We start from the raw sequence: 19,126 nt of genomic DNA on the forward strand, positions 1-19,126 counted from the left end.
TCGTTAATTATTTAATTGCGTAGCTAACCGTTAAGTCTCTGAGTATGCTGAAATGTAGCTTTTCACGTTACTTGACTTGAATCTGAATTAAATGACTTAAAATGATTGAAGCAGCAACGACGGACAGCAGCTGTTTCATTATGTATTATGTTTTACGGGTGTCTTCTTGGAAATTGACTGAATAACTAAATTTGTCCAGCAGACAAACGCATGTAATTTAATGTAATGTCGCTTACTTTTTGTGTGCGCTATAAATGATGTGGTAATTGCGAGTTCAGAATAATACAGTGTAAAATAAAGACCTTCCCAGAACTAACAGTACTGCATATACTGTACATACGGTTTCCGTGTCGTCACTGCCGTAAAGTGAAACTTCCGGTCGATGCCGCATGGCTGCACGGCGTTTTTACGACATTTGCCCTTGGTTATTACAGTAGCATAATACTACGAAATAAACTGCTGTATCCTCAGCTATGTCTACGTCAAAGACAACGGGAGGAAAGGCAATTGACATTTTAAGGAATCTCCCTCGAATAAGTCTAGCAAATCTCAGGCCAAACCCCGGAGCCAGAAAAACCGTAAGTCTGGGGGAGTCTGCTACCTGCTGACCTCGTAAAGGTTCTTCAGATGCTTGGAGCTACTGCTTTTTGGGGACTGATTAGAATAAAAGGGCATTCAGATGTTTAGATCGTTACATTAATTTGTTGTGCATGACTCTCTTTCATTGTTGATATAACGTGAACTGGCTTCTGTACTTTTCAATGTCTTGCTGAGAGATTTTGCTGCCCTTTAATAAGTAAATATTCTATGAAAGATAATTTGTTTAATAAAGGCGCAGGCAGAGGATTTTTGTCTTGCAATGCCTGGTTTTGTAATCTAGGTTTATATTTTATTACATTGTTTTAGACGGTGTGTATTGCCATAGCTGTACGATGTCAACTATATATTGAAACAATATATTTTGTTATTTTTTAACGCATTCTATTCAGATGTCCATTTGGGTCATGTTTTACTTGGGCCTATCCCCGAGTATACATTTAATGAAAATAGATTTATTAATCTTTCATTAATTAGGGCTAAATCAGGCAGATCGATTGCCTTCAATAAGCACCGCATCTCTTTTTGGCATTGTGAAAACGCATGCTTCCAGCTGGTGCTGTGCATAAGCCGGAAATTGTAACATGTTAAGTTTATTTACAGTGAACATAAAAGTGTAGCGTTCGATAAAAGCACATTTTGTAGGAAAGACGGCGTGGAAGAGGCGCGCACGGAGGAAACAAAAGCGGTCGCGGCCACAAGGGGGAGCGCCAGCGCGGAAATCGACCGCGCCTGGGCTTCGAGGGCGGACAGACGCCCTTTTACCTCGCTATCCCCAAATATGGATACAACGAAGGCCACAGGTACCTGAGCAAAAGCTTCTTTCTAGGACGTTAATAATCTATGAGTTTATTTTACTGTTACTTTTAATTTATTAGTTATTAGCAGGTAAAGCCTCACATCCTGCTTAATTTTATTTTCTAGTCGGAGACCACAGTACCAGCCATTGAGCCTCAGAAGACTTCAGTACTTGATAGATCTGGGTAGAGTGGACACCTCCCAGCCCATCGACCTCACGCAGTTGGTAAATGGCAGGGGTGTGACCGTGCAGCCTCTGAAGAGGGACTATGGAGTCCAGCTGGTGGAGGAGGTGAGGAACTCTCTATGTATTTTCAGATATACGGTACTGTTCATAATGGATATGTATCACAGGTAATGTATGGTAATGGCTGCAAAGACTAAAATAGGCTAATTTGCAGTTATTCTGCTATTTTAATATAGACTCTGAGGCCTAATCCCAAACTAGTCCCTATACACTCCGCCTCACCACTCCGCTTTCGTTTGCGTGTTCCCGAGACCCGTCGCCATGTTGAAGTGCGTCTTATAGCAGCAAGGGCTAAGGGGGAGTGGGCGATTGTGGTCTCCTGAAACGAGTCAGCAGCGATGGTGGCTCGCGCGATTCCACTACCACTTCCGTATCCCATAATCCCTAGCGCACGGGAAACAGAACAGCATGGAAATAGACATGGAGGATAGTGCATCGCCATATAAATGTAATAATTGATTATGTAATAATTGGATTCTAGTAGCACTGTGAAATACACATAGAAAGTCCATCGGTACAGAAAAAAATTAGGAAGACAGCTATTTTTTACTTCTGTTTCAAATCTTTCTTGTGACAATTTCCTTCAGTTTAAGTCCATAGGGCGTGTTGTGAGGGTGACTCAGTGGGAGTGGAACTGGAAATGAATGCAGAGTGTCGAGGGTATGGTTTGGGATTGGGCCTGAATGCTGCATTGATGGATGGATGGATGGATGGATGGATGGATGGATGGATTATTAGTAATGAGCAATAATAAGGATGTCCTCTAGGTGGCAGTATTTAATCATTCTTCAACAATACCAACCCCTACGTGGTCTGCTTGGCCCTTTTCTTCCATTCCTCTTCTTCTTCACTACCTCAAATGGCTCTGACATTGCGTTGTCATGTGAAGCCTTCTTCAGAAAATGGACTCTTTATAATTCTTGCATGTGGTTTCAGGGTGCTGACATCTTTTCGGCAAAGATCAACATCGAGGTCCAGAGAGCTACTGAGGGAGCGGTAGCAGCTGTAGAGCGGAACGGGGGAGTCATTACGACAGGATTTTACGATTTCAGGAGTCTCAGTGAGTGTCCACTGGGGGCCTGAAGCAGCACGAATTCCCAAGCTAATGTTGAAGCCTCGATGCTAACTGCCATTGAACTTGGTGTATGTTCATCATTTCTATATTACAGCGATCCTGTGCAAGCCTGTGCCGTTTTTCCAGTCCGGCCAACCAATTCCCAAGAGGATGCTTCCTGGCGAAGACATGGTCCGATACTACACCAGTGCGGAAAACCGTGGCTACCTGGCCGATCCGGAGGAGGTGGAGCGGGCCAGGCAAGAACTGGCCCGGAAGTATGGCTACATTCTGCCAGACATCTCCAAAGATGAGCTTTTCCAGATGCTCTTGATGAGGAAGGACCGTCGGCAGATCTTCTTTGGACTCGCTCCCGGTTGGGTCGTCAACATGGCCGAACGGAAGATCCTGAAGCCGACTGACGAGAAGCTGCTCCAGTATTACGGCTCATAGTGGAACTGGAGTCGTTGATGAGGATGATTGTAGGGTGTAATTAAAGCACTGTAAGCCACATGTCCTGGAATCGCATTTCAGCTACTGCGTTGAACTGACATCGCCAAGGAATGCTTTGTTGGTGTAGCCGTTATCCAGAATTAATAAATTATACAATTAAATTGCTTAAAGTAACAATAATAAGTGGTAGGTTTGATGTGATTTGCAGCATTTTTTCATGGGAGGTGAGTTTTTGGTACGGGTAGTGGGGAGACGGACATGTGTTGCTTGTCTTTGATTTGGTCGTATCATGTGTTAGATATTTCCCATTGGCTCTGGCTGTGCTATTGAGCATCTTAGCCAATGACAACTTTGGTCGGCACAGAGACGGAAGGAACAGGACTCACCGCAGGTGAAAGGGAAGTGAGGCAAGGCGAGTGATCCCGACTGAAAACAGGAAACAGATGCCTTATGGGGGGCTCCACGTGTCTGAGCCATCGGGGGGGCGAACGTGGGATTAGTCATTAGCAGCTGCATCCTGGCTGGGGCCTCGGGTTCAGTAAGGGGCCCAGGAACGTCAGCCTACCAGATTACCCCGTGAAATCCGGATCAGATACCAGGCATTTTTTATTTCTCTGAGCACAATGATAAAAGAATGCTAGGAATGTTTTAGTGTTGGCACTGGGGGAGGCGGGAGAAGAGCCATACCTGTTTTTTTGAGATTGTCAGACCATTCTTGGAATTTCATACTGCATCCCGACTGGATAAGGTCTGACGTTGGATAAATGCCGTAAATTTTTTGAGTGGGCCGAAACTCTAGACTGACCTGTCTCTTACTTTTTTATTCTCAGGGCTACATGCTCCCCTTAACTCTCTTTTGAAAACAGTGTTTACCTAATCCTGTGGACATGTTTGCCTGTCAGCCACCATTTAACCTGCAACTTTGTTGTGGGGCAAGTGGAAAATTAAAGAACTTAAAACCGCCATGTCTACGTTTCTGTGTGTTCAGGCCAGATTAAAAGCATCTCAGGAGACCAGGAGGACTTCCCTAAATACGTGAATGTCAGCCATTATAAACAAAGAGATAGACAAATAGGTATTTGCGGATTGCCTTAAACCCGGGTGGGTGATTAAGGTAGCGATTATCTGATATTGGCTGTTATTCCAAACAATAGCTTGCCATTTATTAGATTCTGCATGGTATTAATTGCGCAGGGCGTAGATTATTTCTATTGTATTGATTTTTCTCAAGAGTTTTCCTTAAATGTTAAATGGATAATATGTTTGAGCTGCACTACAGGACAGCCTGCTCCCAATAAAATGGAAGTGTTGAAATGTTATTTCATTGAAACTTACACAGAGTAATGCAATACATGCAAACCCGTATTTAAGGATATAATTAAGCACTCGGAAAATGAATTGTATGCTTCTCCTGTGCTGTTTTTTATGAGATTTTTATATATATATATATATATATATATATATATATATATATATATATATATATATATATATATATAAAGAAATGGGGTATGCTTATACTTGGCACACTTGCTATTAATAGAGCAGTATTTAACAACTATTGTTTACAGAGATGTGGCCGTAGAAATGAAGTTGGTACGTCGGGGGCCTTTATCAAAGGAAGCATATGTTGGTGTGCGCGCTAGCTGCAGTCATTGTGTGAACTGGTACACGTAGTTCTCACTGCCACCGTCTTCCTGATTCTGCAGTGATTTCACTCACAGCGACCCCTGCAGGAGAGTCAGTGCAAATGCCAAAATAAGGAACTAATTTCATTTACCGTCATAAATGCTGGTCAATTCAAGTGGGCTTTATTTTCATGCCATCCTTTCACTGGTTTAGAGTGCCATGAAAGGGAGCCCCCCCCCCCCCAGGACCATGGAGTAACAGACCAGCAGCAAGTGACAAGGGGAGGGTTTGCACAGCACTTAAAGTCTACAAAACACAGGACAGTGCAAAACCGGGGCTGGACACAGGGGTTAATATACATAGTGCATTATGTACAGTACCTGGCCATACCTACTGAAAATCATTTGTTTTTCCAACAAGATAATGGCCTTTGAGGTGATATAAGTACTGTATTATCTCCTGAACAAGGAAAGAGGTGGAGTGCTGTGACAGATGACCTGGCCCCCACAATCCTCCCCACCAACCGAAACCCCATAGGGCTGCTTTGGCATGAGTTGCATTGGAGAGTAAGAGCAAGGCAGCCAACTTGGGTATAGAACTTGTGGAAACTCCTTCAGAACTATTGGAGAAGCGTTCCAGGTTGAGATATTGAACACTTCTCTCGGTTGTTGCAGTATTAGATATGTATTATTTCATTACCTAGTGCCCCGTTACTATAAGGTGAATAACAGCTAAAACAGAGACAAATGCATTAAAAGACGTGTGTTGCGACTTTTGCCTGGTACTGTGTGTAAACACAGAGTAATACAACAGCTAAAAAAATGATACAAACATTGTCTTGAATACCAATAAACAGAAAAATAATAATCAAAATAACCATGCATTATTATAATGACCAGGGTATTATTATAATGTATATATTTTGACCTTTAAATGAGTTTACTCAACAGAATTAATTTAAATAGTTATAAAAATGCATAACTGTTAAACTAAATGAAATAAAAAAAACTTTAAATGGTTATTATTAATACTTAGTTGACATACGCCCCCTTAAGACCATGCATTGCAAATTTTTTCGGATCTTTGCATCCCCCTGGTCATAAATCTCCCCTAAACTTAGGGAGATGCCTCAAATATATCCTTCAAAGCTGGGGTTTTCCAGACTCATCCGTTACTTCTGCATCTGCTCCGGGGTGTCAGCCTGTTACTGTGTGTTTGGTCGGTCTCTAGAACCAATTGTTTTCACCAAGTTATTTATGGAGGTTCAGAGGTTAAAACAGCAGTTCTGCGTGACCCCGTAAGATCGAGTGTCTCGTGCACCGCTGTGAACCTGCACGCTGGTAGCTGCTATTTATTTACATGCCAGCCCTTGGCAGGATAACCAGCTCGAAACCTTTTAGCGTTTACGCTTTAAATAAATCACACCACAGGAAAGAAACTACTGGATTATTGTTTATGGGAGAGTGTGTGTTCTTATCTACAAAGAAACAGGGACCCTTTTGTATCTGGATAAGGTCTTGAACTGTTGGGACAGAGATGAAGAAGGAATATATGCATTTAGATGTTTTCAGAAGAGTGTGGAATTAATTTCTTCCCCAGAAAAGAAAAGACTATAAAAGAGAACATTTTTCTTTGAATGAGTGGGGAAGTTTAATTATATAATCCAGCCTAGGTCAGGGTGACAGACTGTCTTATTTCGTCAGCAGTGGCCTGCAGCAAAGATCTGAAAGACTGTATAAGCCTCACAACAAACACAATGTGTTCGGAATAATTTGATGTATTTGTCTGGACACTTCACACTATCTAATCTAATATAGAATGATGCCGGATAGGCCAGATTGAATCATTTTTGCGTGATTCCCTTTCAGACGATGGCATCAATTCCGCGGTGTCTCGCAGGTTTTGAATGCTGCAGACTGATTCCAGTTAATAATTAAAACGTAATTACGGGACAGTGCCCCCGTCTAAGGAAAGCGACAAACAAAAAGAGAGAGAATCTTGGGCTGTCAGTGCTTCCTGGGTGTCCTCCTCAGCTGAAAGATAAACCGGGGTTTCAGGTGGATTGGAATAGAATGGAGTGTGTGTGTGTGGGGGGGGGGGGGGGGTTGGCGGGGGCTACCCGCTGTGTCAATACAGTACCTCATCAAAGCTGAACACCAAATACAGATTAGAGCTCCATTATGACCCAAGAGCAGAATACAAGCTACTATTTGCAAATAATGGAACTGAATGTTGATATGCCTCTGGTTTGATTAATCCCTTCATTGGTGAGGGGGGCACATTAATTCTCTAAACAAAGTAAGTGTTTAAAGAGAAGTGAGTGCTTTAAATCCTCAACACTGGGGTATAAGGGGTGTTGGAAGTAAACTTGGAAATGGAGGGGCGGGGTGCAGTCCACCCTGGAGGAGTTCGGAGGTTCCGTCTGGGGTCCTGAGTCTGTTGGTTAAGGGCGTAGGTTATGTGCCTGTCAGGTGTCTGTCGTTTTCTGTCCCGGCTCATGCTGTGAAGGCCCAGGAGTGGGCAGGGCACAACCAGGCTGACAGCCTCCTACACAAGGAGGTGGGGGCTTCATTGTGTTCCGCTAATGAGCCCCCATTAAGCAGGGCCCATGCTGGGGGGCTTGTAATCCTCTCAGCCGCCGATCAGAGCCCTAGGAGACCACACCTGTAGGGGGAGCGGGAAAAGGGAGGGCTGGGTGAGCCCCCCCTCCCCACACACACACACACACCTGATTAGGGAGGGATGTCGAATTGAATGGAGTCTGGTTAGAGACTGAGATGTCGTCCATGGCCTGCTGGGCCAATACAATCACACCATTTCTGGCGAGCAGGAGAGGCCCTGAATGTGTTCACACGTCAAGCCCGGAGGACAATGCAGCTGTCTGGATTACCGCCTGACCAAAAGAAAGAAAAAAAATACTGACGAACCACTGTGTGGACATCAGATAAACTCACATGTGGGATCTACATAGCAAACGCTATTTTGCACACAGTGAGGAGCAAAGCTTGATCAGCTGACCTTCATCTCCGCAGACAGGGAACACTCCATGCAAAATGTGTAGGAGTATGAATAATGAAACTTTGTGGTGGTTCAGTTTTCAAACTTGACATCACAAGTTCTTGCTTACTTGTGTTGCTGGATGCTTATTGCTCTACGGTAACACGTATGGCAGTTTTTGGACATTCACTTCATTTTACTTTTATGTGACCAATTACACCTGAAAATATTTCTAGTACACAGGCTGTACGTGACAAATAAAGGTGATTCAGATTCTGATTTCCGCCGTTAGTAACAATTACCTGGTAGAAATGAGACATTTGGACACAGCCCTTTTTCTAAGGAGTCCATGTGAATCTAATCCATCAGTATTTACTTTTTTTTTCCCCAAAAAAGTCCAAAGAAAAAATGGCCAGTTATTTTCCAGCAGATCTGCAGATTACAGACTTTATCCTGTTGGATCCTACTTTTGTGCATCACAGAAACTTCCAGGCATCATTTCATCCAGAGAGGGGAGCAGTCCGGTATATCCAACCCAGCAATAATATCCATCCCCTGGCAAGTGAAGTCTCTTGGTCCCTTTGGTCCTGTGGTGTCCCACAGACTGCAGGTACGACATGGAGAACAAGAGAGCCATCTAATATATCCCCAGTCCAATACAATGGCACATTGTGACTTGAAGACTTCTGAAAACAATCCCTATTTAGGAAACATAATGGGCATTGAGAAGAGGGATATGCTCTCCGTTTGGACTTTCATTGAAATGCTTGCGTCACTGAACAATACAAACCAATACTTAAACATCTCACAGATTAGGCGACTTTTTTTCTACGTAAACTGCCTAACGACGATCAAACCGTTAAATTAAATGACATTTTTAAAACGAATTATTTTAAATAAATCGTCTGTGCAAAATGCGCGCATGGACAAATTGAATCATACTAAATTCCGAATGAATCGATGGATTTATTCTTTAATTTACATAGGCCTAGTGGGTTATTTTATGTCCTGTCTAATACAAACCACACAGTATGAATACGCAATAGCAGAATGATACGTATTCGATGGTTTGTTAATTCACAAAAAAAGTCAACCGAAACTAACATTATTGTATTCATGCTGTGTTGTTCAAGCTAATTAATTAACCCCATTAACACGTTTAACGTGGCTGCAAATTTCGCGTGTGTTTAACGTGTTGATGTGGATTCCAGGCCTTAATTCTAACAGCATGTGAAGCTATTCATTTAGAACTCAATTTATATGATGAATATCGCTTTAATGTGTCTGTGTCAAAAAAACAAATGACAGGCCATCTTCTCATAGAGCCATTAAAATCCGGAGAGTTTTTATCACGATCCTCATAGTCAATCACCACTCACTCCGTATTTAAAAAGAAGCTGGTTTGATATGATTCGAAACAAAACAGCGGTAATGGGTTTTCGAGGCTTAATTACATTATAAACGATATATAATCACACGCAATGCCATTTCATCTAATTGCTCTATAATAAGCTCAGTGTGATCTTGTTTTATTTTCAATCAAGGTGACATAAAACAGGCCAAATAAAAAGTATGAAAATCCGAAAAATCATGTTAATTCTAAACCAAAATTCGAATTGATATGTTCTGAGGAAAGTGTCTGTGATCTCATTGCTGTAACTAAATATGCTTAGTGCTTAATGGACTTATACATCATTCAACGTTTTCGACAAAATACCGTTTCACCGTCTTATTCGCTTTAAACTACAAAACAAACTTCCTCAGAGTATAAGTTCATGCAAGAATGCAATCGCCATTTTCTTTTTCCCTTTGTGATTTTTGTATAAAACAAGATCATTCAATTCGATTATCTTAGTTTCACATCATTAGGATGTCAAATAAACATGCGTAATCCCATTGATTAATTAGGCCTATACTATGACACGTCTTGCGGGACGTTTTGCGCATGTTTCCTCCCCGTAGGAGACGCTTGGACCCGTTTCGCATGCTTTGATGAAGGATAACTTTCAAAAAGGAGGTAAAAACCTCCTCTGATCACTCCGTTATTTAATTAACCGGAGTCCGATTTTGAAGTGATCTGTCTGTTTGGGGGCGGGTGTGAACGATTTGCTCAATGAATTTTGTGAATAGTGAGGCCCTAAAGTCATACTTGGAAAGGGATCGTCTGCCACGAAGCAGGTGCAGGCTAATATGCACCGAGATGCCCCCCTCCAGGGCGTGTGTATTGAGGCCGGTTTTGCGGTCTTCATATCAGCGCTGAACTTAGTCTCTCCGCTAAACTCAAGACAAATAAAAACTGTGCCGCAGTTTCAAAATACAGAGAAGAACAGAAACAACAGAAAAGAAATAGCTATTATCCGAGGTTTTAAAAACGGCTTTACAGACACCATGACAAAGTTAACACACGGGACAATAAAGCATAATAACATTTACATTTTCCGTATAGCAGACATTTAAACATATAAGCCGATACTTGATTGTGTATTTTCAAAACCACCAGAAGGAAGTCTATCTGTCCGTAAAATATTGTTAATCAATATCTGTAGTTTGAGCACTTGAAAGTAACTTTAAACCAAAGGAAATGCAGTATGCAGCTATGGTAAACGTACCGTCTGAAAACACACCAGCCTATTATTATAATTAGGCGTAATATATTTGACATTTTAAATGATTTAATTATTTTTATTAATGCTTTTCCGGACTGCATTTGTATTTTTCCTGGCAATTTGTGGACGTCATTCTGCAATAATAATGGACAAAATATTTAGAAAGTCGTTAATTCTGTGAATAGGCTATGTTAAGATTTTTGTTAGGCCGTGTATAATTCTGCTGAGATTAGCATATTCCCGTACATATACAGTAATTTAGATGAGCTCGGGTAGCAGAGGAGGACCTGGGGTTAACTTTAATTCGGTTGTTCAGATTGCTGTTTCCTGACACTGTTTTTTATTATTTATTTATTATTATTTTTTTAACAAACACCAGTGTCGAAAATACAATTGCGCTTCACGGACGTCAAAACCTTTGCGCAAATTTATAAACCCATGGCCGACCTGCCAGAGCGATGGAAACAACGTGGTTTTAAGTATACACATTTAACCTGGCAATAGCGCGCGGTTAATTCGCACTAGCGGAATCCCCTAAGAGCCAAAGGGTTTCCTTCCTGACCTTTTGGAGTTCCTGCAGGAATCTTATCACTCCGAAAAACCTTACACGGCTTCGGTCACAATGTCTAAAGGGTTTGTTTTTAAAAAATTAAAACTAGGGGAAGAGGAGGGGAGGAGGTCGGCCGTATGATATCTCCGAAAAAATGACGAAATGGTTTAAATTAATATAGACGTACATGTGTCTATTTACTCTATTCTGTGGCTATTCCAGTAATTTTACTCTAATGTAGAATGCTGCGTACTAATCATGTAATATATATCTGGCGCTGAAACGATATTTTCTTAAAAAGGTAACTTCTGACGCCTTGAGATATACTTTTTGTACCAAATAAATATTTGTAAATCCACTGTTGGAATGGCGCAGTAAAAGAAAAAAACAGGAAGAAAATAACTCTCTTCATCATGTTTGCCGAGATGTGTTTTAACAGATTGAGCGAAGCTTGATAAAATCCGACAACACCTGACTTGTGACCTGTTTTTTTTTTATATTAATGAATAACCAGTTCTACCAGGTGCTTTGATCTCCGGAGACGCTGGAGTCCTCTTTGTTTCTATTGATTTCCGTTATTTGTACTGAGCGGGTCGCTTATGTTCCCGATGTGATTTCGGGGAGATCGAAACAGAGATAGCTTCACCGCAGAATGGACCTTGCGGATAAACATTTTGACCTAAAGGCGTACATGGTGTGAATAATAATACATACAAAGTGGTTAAATCAAAAGTACAACCTCGTTGCCGAAATGGGAAAGAAGGAAATATAATGATTGCGACTGAATTGCTTTAATTTACTCTTAATATTACAGCCAATTTATTACAATTTTTCATCTTGGTACAGTGATATGAAAAGTGAATTATTTCGATCACTGTTATTTAACATAAGAACTTGAAGTGAGATCTAAGGCATTTATAATAAATTATTCTCAATTTGAGTGTTTCATTTTAATGTAATAATTGTGCGGAAAGTTCAACATGGTCCTTCTTGAGACGAAAACGAAACAGGATTAATCTTTTTCGTATTGTACATAATTTTATGCAATGCCACTTTTATCTCAGTAACACGGTCACTGTTTTATTTAGCCTACATTAATGATTTCCTGGAGCAGTGCCCTGAAAGCACCCTGTCCTGCACTAATTTAAAACACCCGTACTGTTTGTGTCTGGCAGCTGAATGAACTTTTAAAAACATACATTTTAAAATATATTGAGAAAATCTTATACGGGCAACAATACAGGGTGGTCCAAGATCTGACAGTCTGCAAAATCGTATACCCGTTGGGCATCATTAATTATAAAGAAGTATTGCGCGTATATTACCGTTCATTAGTAGGCTAGCCTAGCACACAAAGCATATCGAGGCACAGATTTTGAGACCCAAACGGAAAACCAAAAATGACATATTTGTATTATACATGGGAAATGTCAACTTAACCTTTTCAAGAGTGTTATGTAAGCAACCATTGTAATTTGACCGCCAAAGGGTACAACAGCAGAAACTCTTGTCTTTTAAACACGTTGTTGTTTAAAAAAAAAAAACGTAAAATTCAACGCCGCAGTTCAGATAATAAATATTTATGGTATACCATCAACTTCATCATTGGGAAAGATGAAGTACAACAGTTCGGGCTTAGTAAAACCGGTGATTTAATCACAGGAACAAAACGTGTGTTATTCAAGATGCATTGATTTTATTGCGGGACGTATTGAGAGTAAATGGACGCGCAGTGCACAGTGGATTAAAGACACACGTAACATGGATGGATGGCGGGGCGGGGGGGGGATAATAATTGCCACAGCGGTGGGACAACGCTTAATTTTCACACCTTTAAATCCACTCCTACTTGTTTCCCATTGGTTAACGTGGTGCTTAAAATCAGACTTCTTCTGTACCGGCTTGCTACTGATCCCCAAGGAATTAAAGGTCGACCGGCACCCCTTCCTCAGCCATGTACTTTGATAGAGTTCTGCCAAACTTTGACATCAGCGCGTCTAATCCGAATTTATCAAGCGATCGCGGGCAATGTTTGGAATTTAGGATGGAGACAAAGTCTCCCAGCAACGGGTCCTGCAGCCCCATCTCAATGGACTCCGAGTCCAACTGCTCCAGCCCGGACGGCAAACCCGAACCGGAACCGCGGGTTCGGCGCCCCTTGAACGCCTTCATCATTTGGACCAAGGAAGAGCGGAGACGTTTGGCGCAGCTGAACCCAGACCTGGAAAACACCGACCTAAGCAAAATTCTCGGTAAGTTGCGTGATTAAAATAAAGTTTAGCATTAATTTAATGATATGTAATCCGCAATTAAGCCTATAAATACTGAGTTGCTTTTTTATGGTGAATCAGAGATGTGGGGAAATTGTTGATAATAATGTAGTTTATTATTATGCTTTAAATACTATTGAATTCGGGGGATTGAGCAAGGAGCTGGAGTTTAGGCCTGTGTTTCCGTGTCCCCCCCACCCCCCCCCCCCGTAGGCCGAACCTGGAAGGGTATGTCTCTGGCGGAGAAGAGGCCGTACATGCAGGAGGCAGAGCGGCTCCGGGTCCAACACACCATCGACCACCCCAACTACAAATACCGCCCCCGGCGGAGGAAGCAGGCCAAGAAGGGCAGCAGGGCAGCGCCACCTGAAGGTTCCCAGCCAGCCTCCCTGCACTGCGACGGCTTCATCTCGGGACCATGTGACCTCAGCTACCTGATCCAGACTCAGTACCATCAGCGGATGGCCCAGTGTGCACCAAACTACTCCAGGGAGGCCCAACTGCCCTACAGCCCTGTCACGCAGCTCTCCTCCCCTCCCCCGCCTTACCCTTCTGCCCCTGCAGCGCCCCCTTGTGGCGAGCAGGGTGAGTGGCAGTCCTGTGGCTGTCACCTGTGCACAGGTACCCCCTCTCTGGAGTTCTACCTCGAGCAGGTCCGGGTGGACCTGCTCCAGGATCTGGACGCCAGCGAATTTGAACAGTACCTCAGTCCGGCTGCATGTGGACCTGAACCAATGGATGCAAGTTATTACACCCAGAACAGTCTTCGAGAGTTTGGCCTGTTGTCATAATGAAATCTGAAATGATTAATTCCTTTTTTTAACACATAGCTTTGTTATTTATTTAATTTATTGGAGTTACCAAAAATGCCAGAAAAAATAAATAAACCTAACAAATGCCATTTCTGTCTTTCCGGTTGTCTTTTTAATTCGTTAATTCTGTGTTACATTTTCATAAATAGCATTGTGACCCTATTCTGGATATTCGATGGGTTTTTATGAAGCTGATTACTATATTTGTCAGCTAACTATATCTACAGTTTTCTCTGTTAGTCTGCTGCGTTTAATTTGGCCATTTGAGGTTTTCCTAGCGCTCTTGCATTGGTATCATAGTTGAAGTTTTGCAAATAAGTAATTTGCGGGTAATTGGTACAGTTTGTTCTTCAGAGACACATGAACAGACCTTTCGAGTTCCTCTCCCGTGGGATTTTCAGGATCACTCAGTGCTTTCGAATGAATGCAAATGTTTATTGGCAACATTTACGATCTGTGGGGGGGGGGGGTTGGAGCGTTGTTGACATAATTTCCCAACTATTCGGCTGTGCTTGGGATATTGTTCTGTTCGAGCGGGAACTGTCTCTCTCTCGGGCCAAACTTTCCTCCACTTCCTGTTTCGGTTGAAACGTCCTGCAAATTCTCTAAAAATACGACAAAAATTGAAGTATCTGCCCACCTTGCAATCTTGGGGTGGAGTCCCGGCCTCCCAATGAAATATTATTTTCCTGTTGTGGTTGCTCCCGGTCTCACTATATCGAGGGCTGCAGCGAGCCCAGCGGATACAGGACTGCTTTACTGGGCCAGGTGACGACGGCTCACATTAAACAAATTACAGCCGGGGTATTTATACATCAACAGACAGCCCAAACAGGGGGCCGTCACTCATCCACGAGCCCATCTGAGTGCTCTCTCTAGAGCCTGTTAATGAAAAGTTGGTCGGGAAATAATGGAGTAACGAGGTTGTGGCGGGTTAATTGTGGGAGGCGTGACTTGGACTGGAGTACTGTTCCTCAGGATGGTCCGTGATTGGGGGGATGTGTCAACAATTAGATCACATACACACACACACACACACACACACACACATACCTTCTCCATCACATACATACACATACTGGCATCCACATTTGCATGTGACATATCATGTGACGTATCATGTGATGTATCATGTGACTCCTCCAAGGTGCTTTTATGGCCAGCAATATCATTCTAACAGGACATTATTATTCCCTCACAGGACTATTGTCTCCATAGTAGCACATGCTCACGAGCAACAAAAAACGTAAAAACAAATCAACAGGGATCTAGTACCTATGCTGCTTGGACCCTAAAAATGCACAAGATGGACAAATGTATGAGGAGACCTGGAGTTGGTCCACAGCTTTGTAGCTGTAACAGCTGCCACTCTTCTGGGAAGGCTTTCTACGAAATTTTGGAGTATGTCTGAGGGAATTTTTGCCCCTTTCATCCAGAAGAGGTCAGGCACTGATGTTGGAGGTGAAGGCCTGGCTCACAATCTTTTTATTTTAGATTATTCCAAAGGTGTTGCATGGGGTTGAGGTTAGGGCTTTGTGTGGACCAGTCAAGTTCTTCCACACCAAACTCACCCAATCATGTTTTTTTATGGAGCTGATTCTGTGGAATGGGGCAAAGACATGCTGGAACAGAGTTGGGCCTTCCCCAGTCAGTCACTCCATCCGACGCTTGGCATTGCGCTTAGTGACGTGAGGCTTGGATGCAGCTGCCATGGAAGCCGATTCCATGAAGCTCCCAGTACACAGTTGTTCTGGGGTTAATACCAGAGGAAGTTTGGAACTCAGCAGTTATTGAGTCGGAGCGTTAGTGACTTTTATGCACTATGCATCTCACCAAAGCATTCAGTCTTTTGGGGTAGGAGTCTACCAGCCTGCCACATCTTGACATCAATATTTACCCATCCATCCTTGCAAAATCTCTCTAAATCTGTCAGACTGTGGTCCACCTGAAGAAAAACAACCCTAAGGTGTGTTGTTGCCACCACCATGCTTCACCGTGGCTTTGGTGTATGTCTGGTGATGCACAGTGTTGGTTCTGCGCCAAACATACCTTCTGGAATTGTGGCCAGAAAGTTCAACCTTGGTTTAATCAGACCATAACACATCTTCCCACATGCTTTCGGGAGACTTGATGGGGTTTTTTGCCAGTTTTAGCCGGGCCTGGATGCTGTTCTTCATAAGAAAAGGCTTACGATCCTAACCCCATAGTCCAGACGTATGGAAAATAAGGAAAATATGAGAGATTGTTGTCACATGTAGTACACAACCACACAACCAGTACTTGCCATAAATTCCTGCAGTTCCCGCTGTGCGGCTGTAGGCCTCTTGGCAGCTTTCGTCTTGTCTTTTCATCAGTTCTCCGTAACATCACTGTTGTCCCACATTTCCTCCACTTCTTGATAACTGACGTCACTGTCTTTCATGGTATATCTAATGCTGTGGATTTGTTTTTTGTACCCTTTCAACAATGAGATTCCTTTGATGCTTTGGGACCTTCTGATGAATGTCCAGGTACAAGTGTAAGCAGCACTGGATCAGGAGATACACAATGTCTTCTAAACAAAGTGAGAACCAATAAGACAGCTATTCAGGAACATGCAGTGGTGAAGCCAGTACAGAGGTTCCTGGAAAAAGTCATGACTCACTTCTGGCATCTGATTCCACTCATGTTTTGGTTAGTCATTAATATCTAGCATTGACATTTAGGTGCTGTGATCAATTACTGTTGAAGTTCATTGATTAAACCTGACTGACTGAATTCCACTCTTCATTCAACTGAAGTTTGAAATTCCTTGGATTTCCCAAAGAAATATTTCCGTTTCACCCTAAGAAAAATGTGGACTTTGACTTATAAATAAATCAAATTCCTTGTTAGAAATTAAATCAATTTTTATTGAAGATATTAAAATATGGAATGTGGAATATTGATTTTTTTTTTTTATAACTCTGAGATATCTCTGTTTTTTTTATCCATAACTAGGACCCTATTTGTTTGTGTTCAACATTCTTTCAATATTTTCATCTATTCATAGTTGTTTTGTGCTTTAAACTTGAATGTCTATGTCATGAATAATTTCCTGTTTCTGTTGCTGTGCATTCTGGGTAATCCACAGCTATGTCTTATGATAATATCTGACTGTCAATTATCCTCTGAATCTTGGGTTTAAAAGAAAAGCGTATGTAACCTGTGGATTCTGCTTTTGGGTGATGTCTTTTAAAAGGCTCAGTAGGTAATGTTGTTCATCCCCACTTCTATTGTCAGTCAGTCTGTCTGTCTGTATGTCTGTCTGAGCGAGCACGGCTGGACTGGCCATCTGGCAAGCTGGGAATTTTCCCGCTGGGCCAATGGGGTTGTGGGCTGGCAAAATTTAACAAATTTTATTGTAAGTATATAGGTGTGGTGGGCCTGTATGGGCAATAATCCAGAACAAATTCTTAAAATACAGGCAGTATCCAGGTTACCAAAGAAATCCATCTCCTATGTCTGTTGAATTTGAATTTGAATTTGAAGGTAAGTAAAAATAATAATGCAGTACATAATAATAAATAATAATAATAATAATAATAATAATAGTAATAGGGACTGAATAGGCAAGAAGGGAGGGGGTGTTGCAGTAAACGTAAAAGAAAACTTGCAGGCAAGGGAGCTCACTGATAAAAATAAAAGTATAGAAGCTGTATGGGTAAAACTAGATGCTAAAAACTCAAATGGCCTAATTGCCGGTGTTTGTTATAGACACCTAATGTAGCTGCAGAGGAAGCAGAATGTTATATGACGATATCAGGATTATGAGTAAGAAAAATGATGTGGTGGTTATGGGTGATTTTAATTTACCTGGGATGCAGTGGGACACAGTCTGTGGCTCTTCTGTAAATGAACTTGAGATGGTGGAATTAGTACAGGATTGTTTATTTACTCAGTTTGTTAATATACCTACCAGGGGAGAAGCCCTTCTTGATCTTGTTTTCTCTAATAACTAGGATAGGATTGAAAAATTCTCCTGAGTAGTGATCATAAAAGGGTTAAATTCAAGGTTAATTTTAGTGTCCGAAAAGCAAAGTCCAAAACAAAAGTATACAATGTTAGGAAGTCTAACTTTAATGGTATGAGACTGAAACTATAAACTGTAAACTGAATGGAGTTAAATAGCAAAACGGTGGAAGAGACATTTTGAAGAGGAATTTATTAAAAGCACAACACTGCAAACTCAAGGGGACTTCATACCTGTTTCCAGCAAAACTAAACGTAGAAAACTGAAACCAAGGTGGTTTACTACAGAAATTAAGAATAAAGTCAGGAGGAAAAGGGCTCAATTCCACAAATGGAAATTAACTAATGATGTCAGAATAAAGCAGGAGTATCTAAGTCTACAGGTTGAGATCCACTAAGAGGAATGTCAAAAGGAAGATTACATTGGAGGCTAAGGATGACATCAAAAGTTTCTTCCAATATTTTAACTCCAAAATAGCTCTAAAAGCTGAAATCACTAATCTGCAGGATAGTAAGGGTCTTATAAATGAAAATGAAATTGATATAGTTAATAAGTTTAATGATTATTTTACTCAGGTGTTCACTGTAGAGGACATGAGTAACATACCAACGCTATTTATTATTATTATTATTATCATTATTATTCTTATTATGAACACTTGGAATATAATTAATTTATTCAGATCATCTTTCAATCTTGAGAATTAGATTTGTGATGTTTTACATTTAAATGAAGCTTGTTCATGCATTATAACTTACATATTGTCATTAATTTGGAAATAATTTCTTACTGCAAGTATTATTGGTGAATGCATTGGTCAGTGCTGTTTTCAGACAGTCTTCTTGAAAGCTTTAAAATCCATTAATCATTGATAGTTTCCGGAAGCAGCTGAGAGTGTGTATCTGATAAGATCAGACGGCCGCGTTTAATCACAGCTTTTCGACAGAGGCCTGAAAGGTTGGGGTCTAATTAGCCAGAACAGATTATCATGACCTCATCACTGGGGGGTGGGGTGTGCTTGGAAACCTTCACCTTATCTCTTCAGTGAGTCTCCTACCTCCCTCCTGGCTCGTACACCACCCAAAACCGAGCAGCTGATATTACCTCATATTTTGGGAGATT

At 41.6% G+C, this 19,126-nt stretch overlaps 2 protein-coding genes across 2 annotated transcripts; both read left to right on the forward strand.

The window, feature by feature from the left end:
* Positions 1–334: 334 nt before the first annotated feature.
* On the forward strand, positions 335–4,111 carry mrpl15 (mitochondrial ribosomal protein L15). The gene is made up of 5 exons (XM_049011120.1): positions 335–578; positions 1,243–1,400; positions 1,522–1,687; positions 2,579–2,702; positions 2,812–4,111. Exons 1-5 carry the CDS (start codon positions 474–476, stop codon positions 3,147–3,149), a joined length of 891 nt encoding a protein of 296 aa, XP_048867077.1. The 5' UTR covers positions 335–473; the 3' UTR covers positions 3,150–4,111.
* Positions 4,112–12,853: 8,742 nt separating this feature from the next.
* sox32 (SRY-box transcription factor 32) lies at positions 12,854–14,067 on the forward strand. Its single transcript, XM_049011484.1, has 2 exons — positions 12,854–13,183; positions 13,415–14,067. The coding sequence occupies exons 1-2, from the start codon at positions 12,886–12,888 to the stop codon at positions 13,990–13,992; spliced, it is 876 nt and encodes a 291-aa protein (XP_048867441.1). The 5' UTR covers positions 12,854–12,885; the 3' UTR covers positions 13,993–14,067.
* Positions 14,068–19,126: the final 5,059 nt, after the last annotated feature.

Source organism: Brienomyrus brachyistius, chromosome 4 (assembly GCF_023856365.1).
Source record: "Brienomyrus brachyistius isolate T26 chromosome 4, BBRACH_0.4, whole genome shotgun sequence".
In the NCBI taxonomy this organism is placed as follows: Eukaryota; Metazoa; Chordata; class Actinopteri; order Osteoglossiformes; family Mormyridae; genus Brienomyrus; species Brienomyrus brachyistius.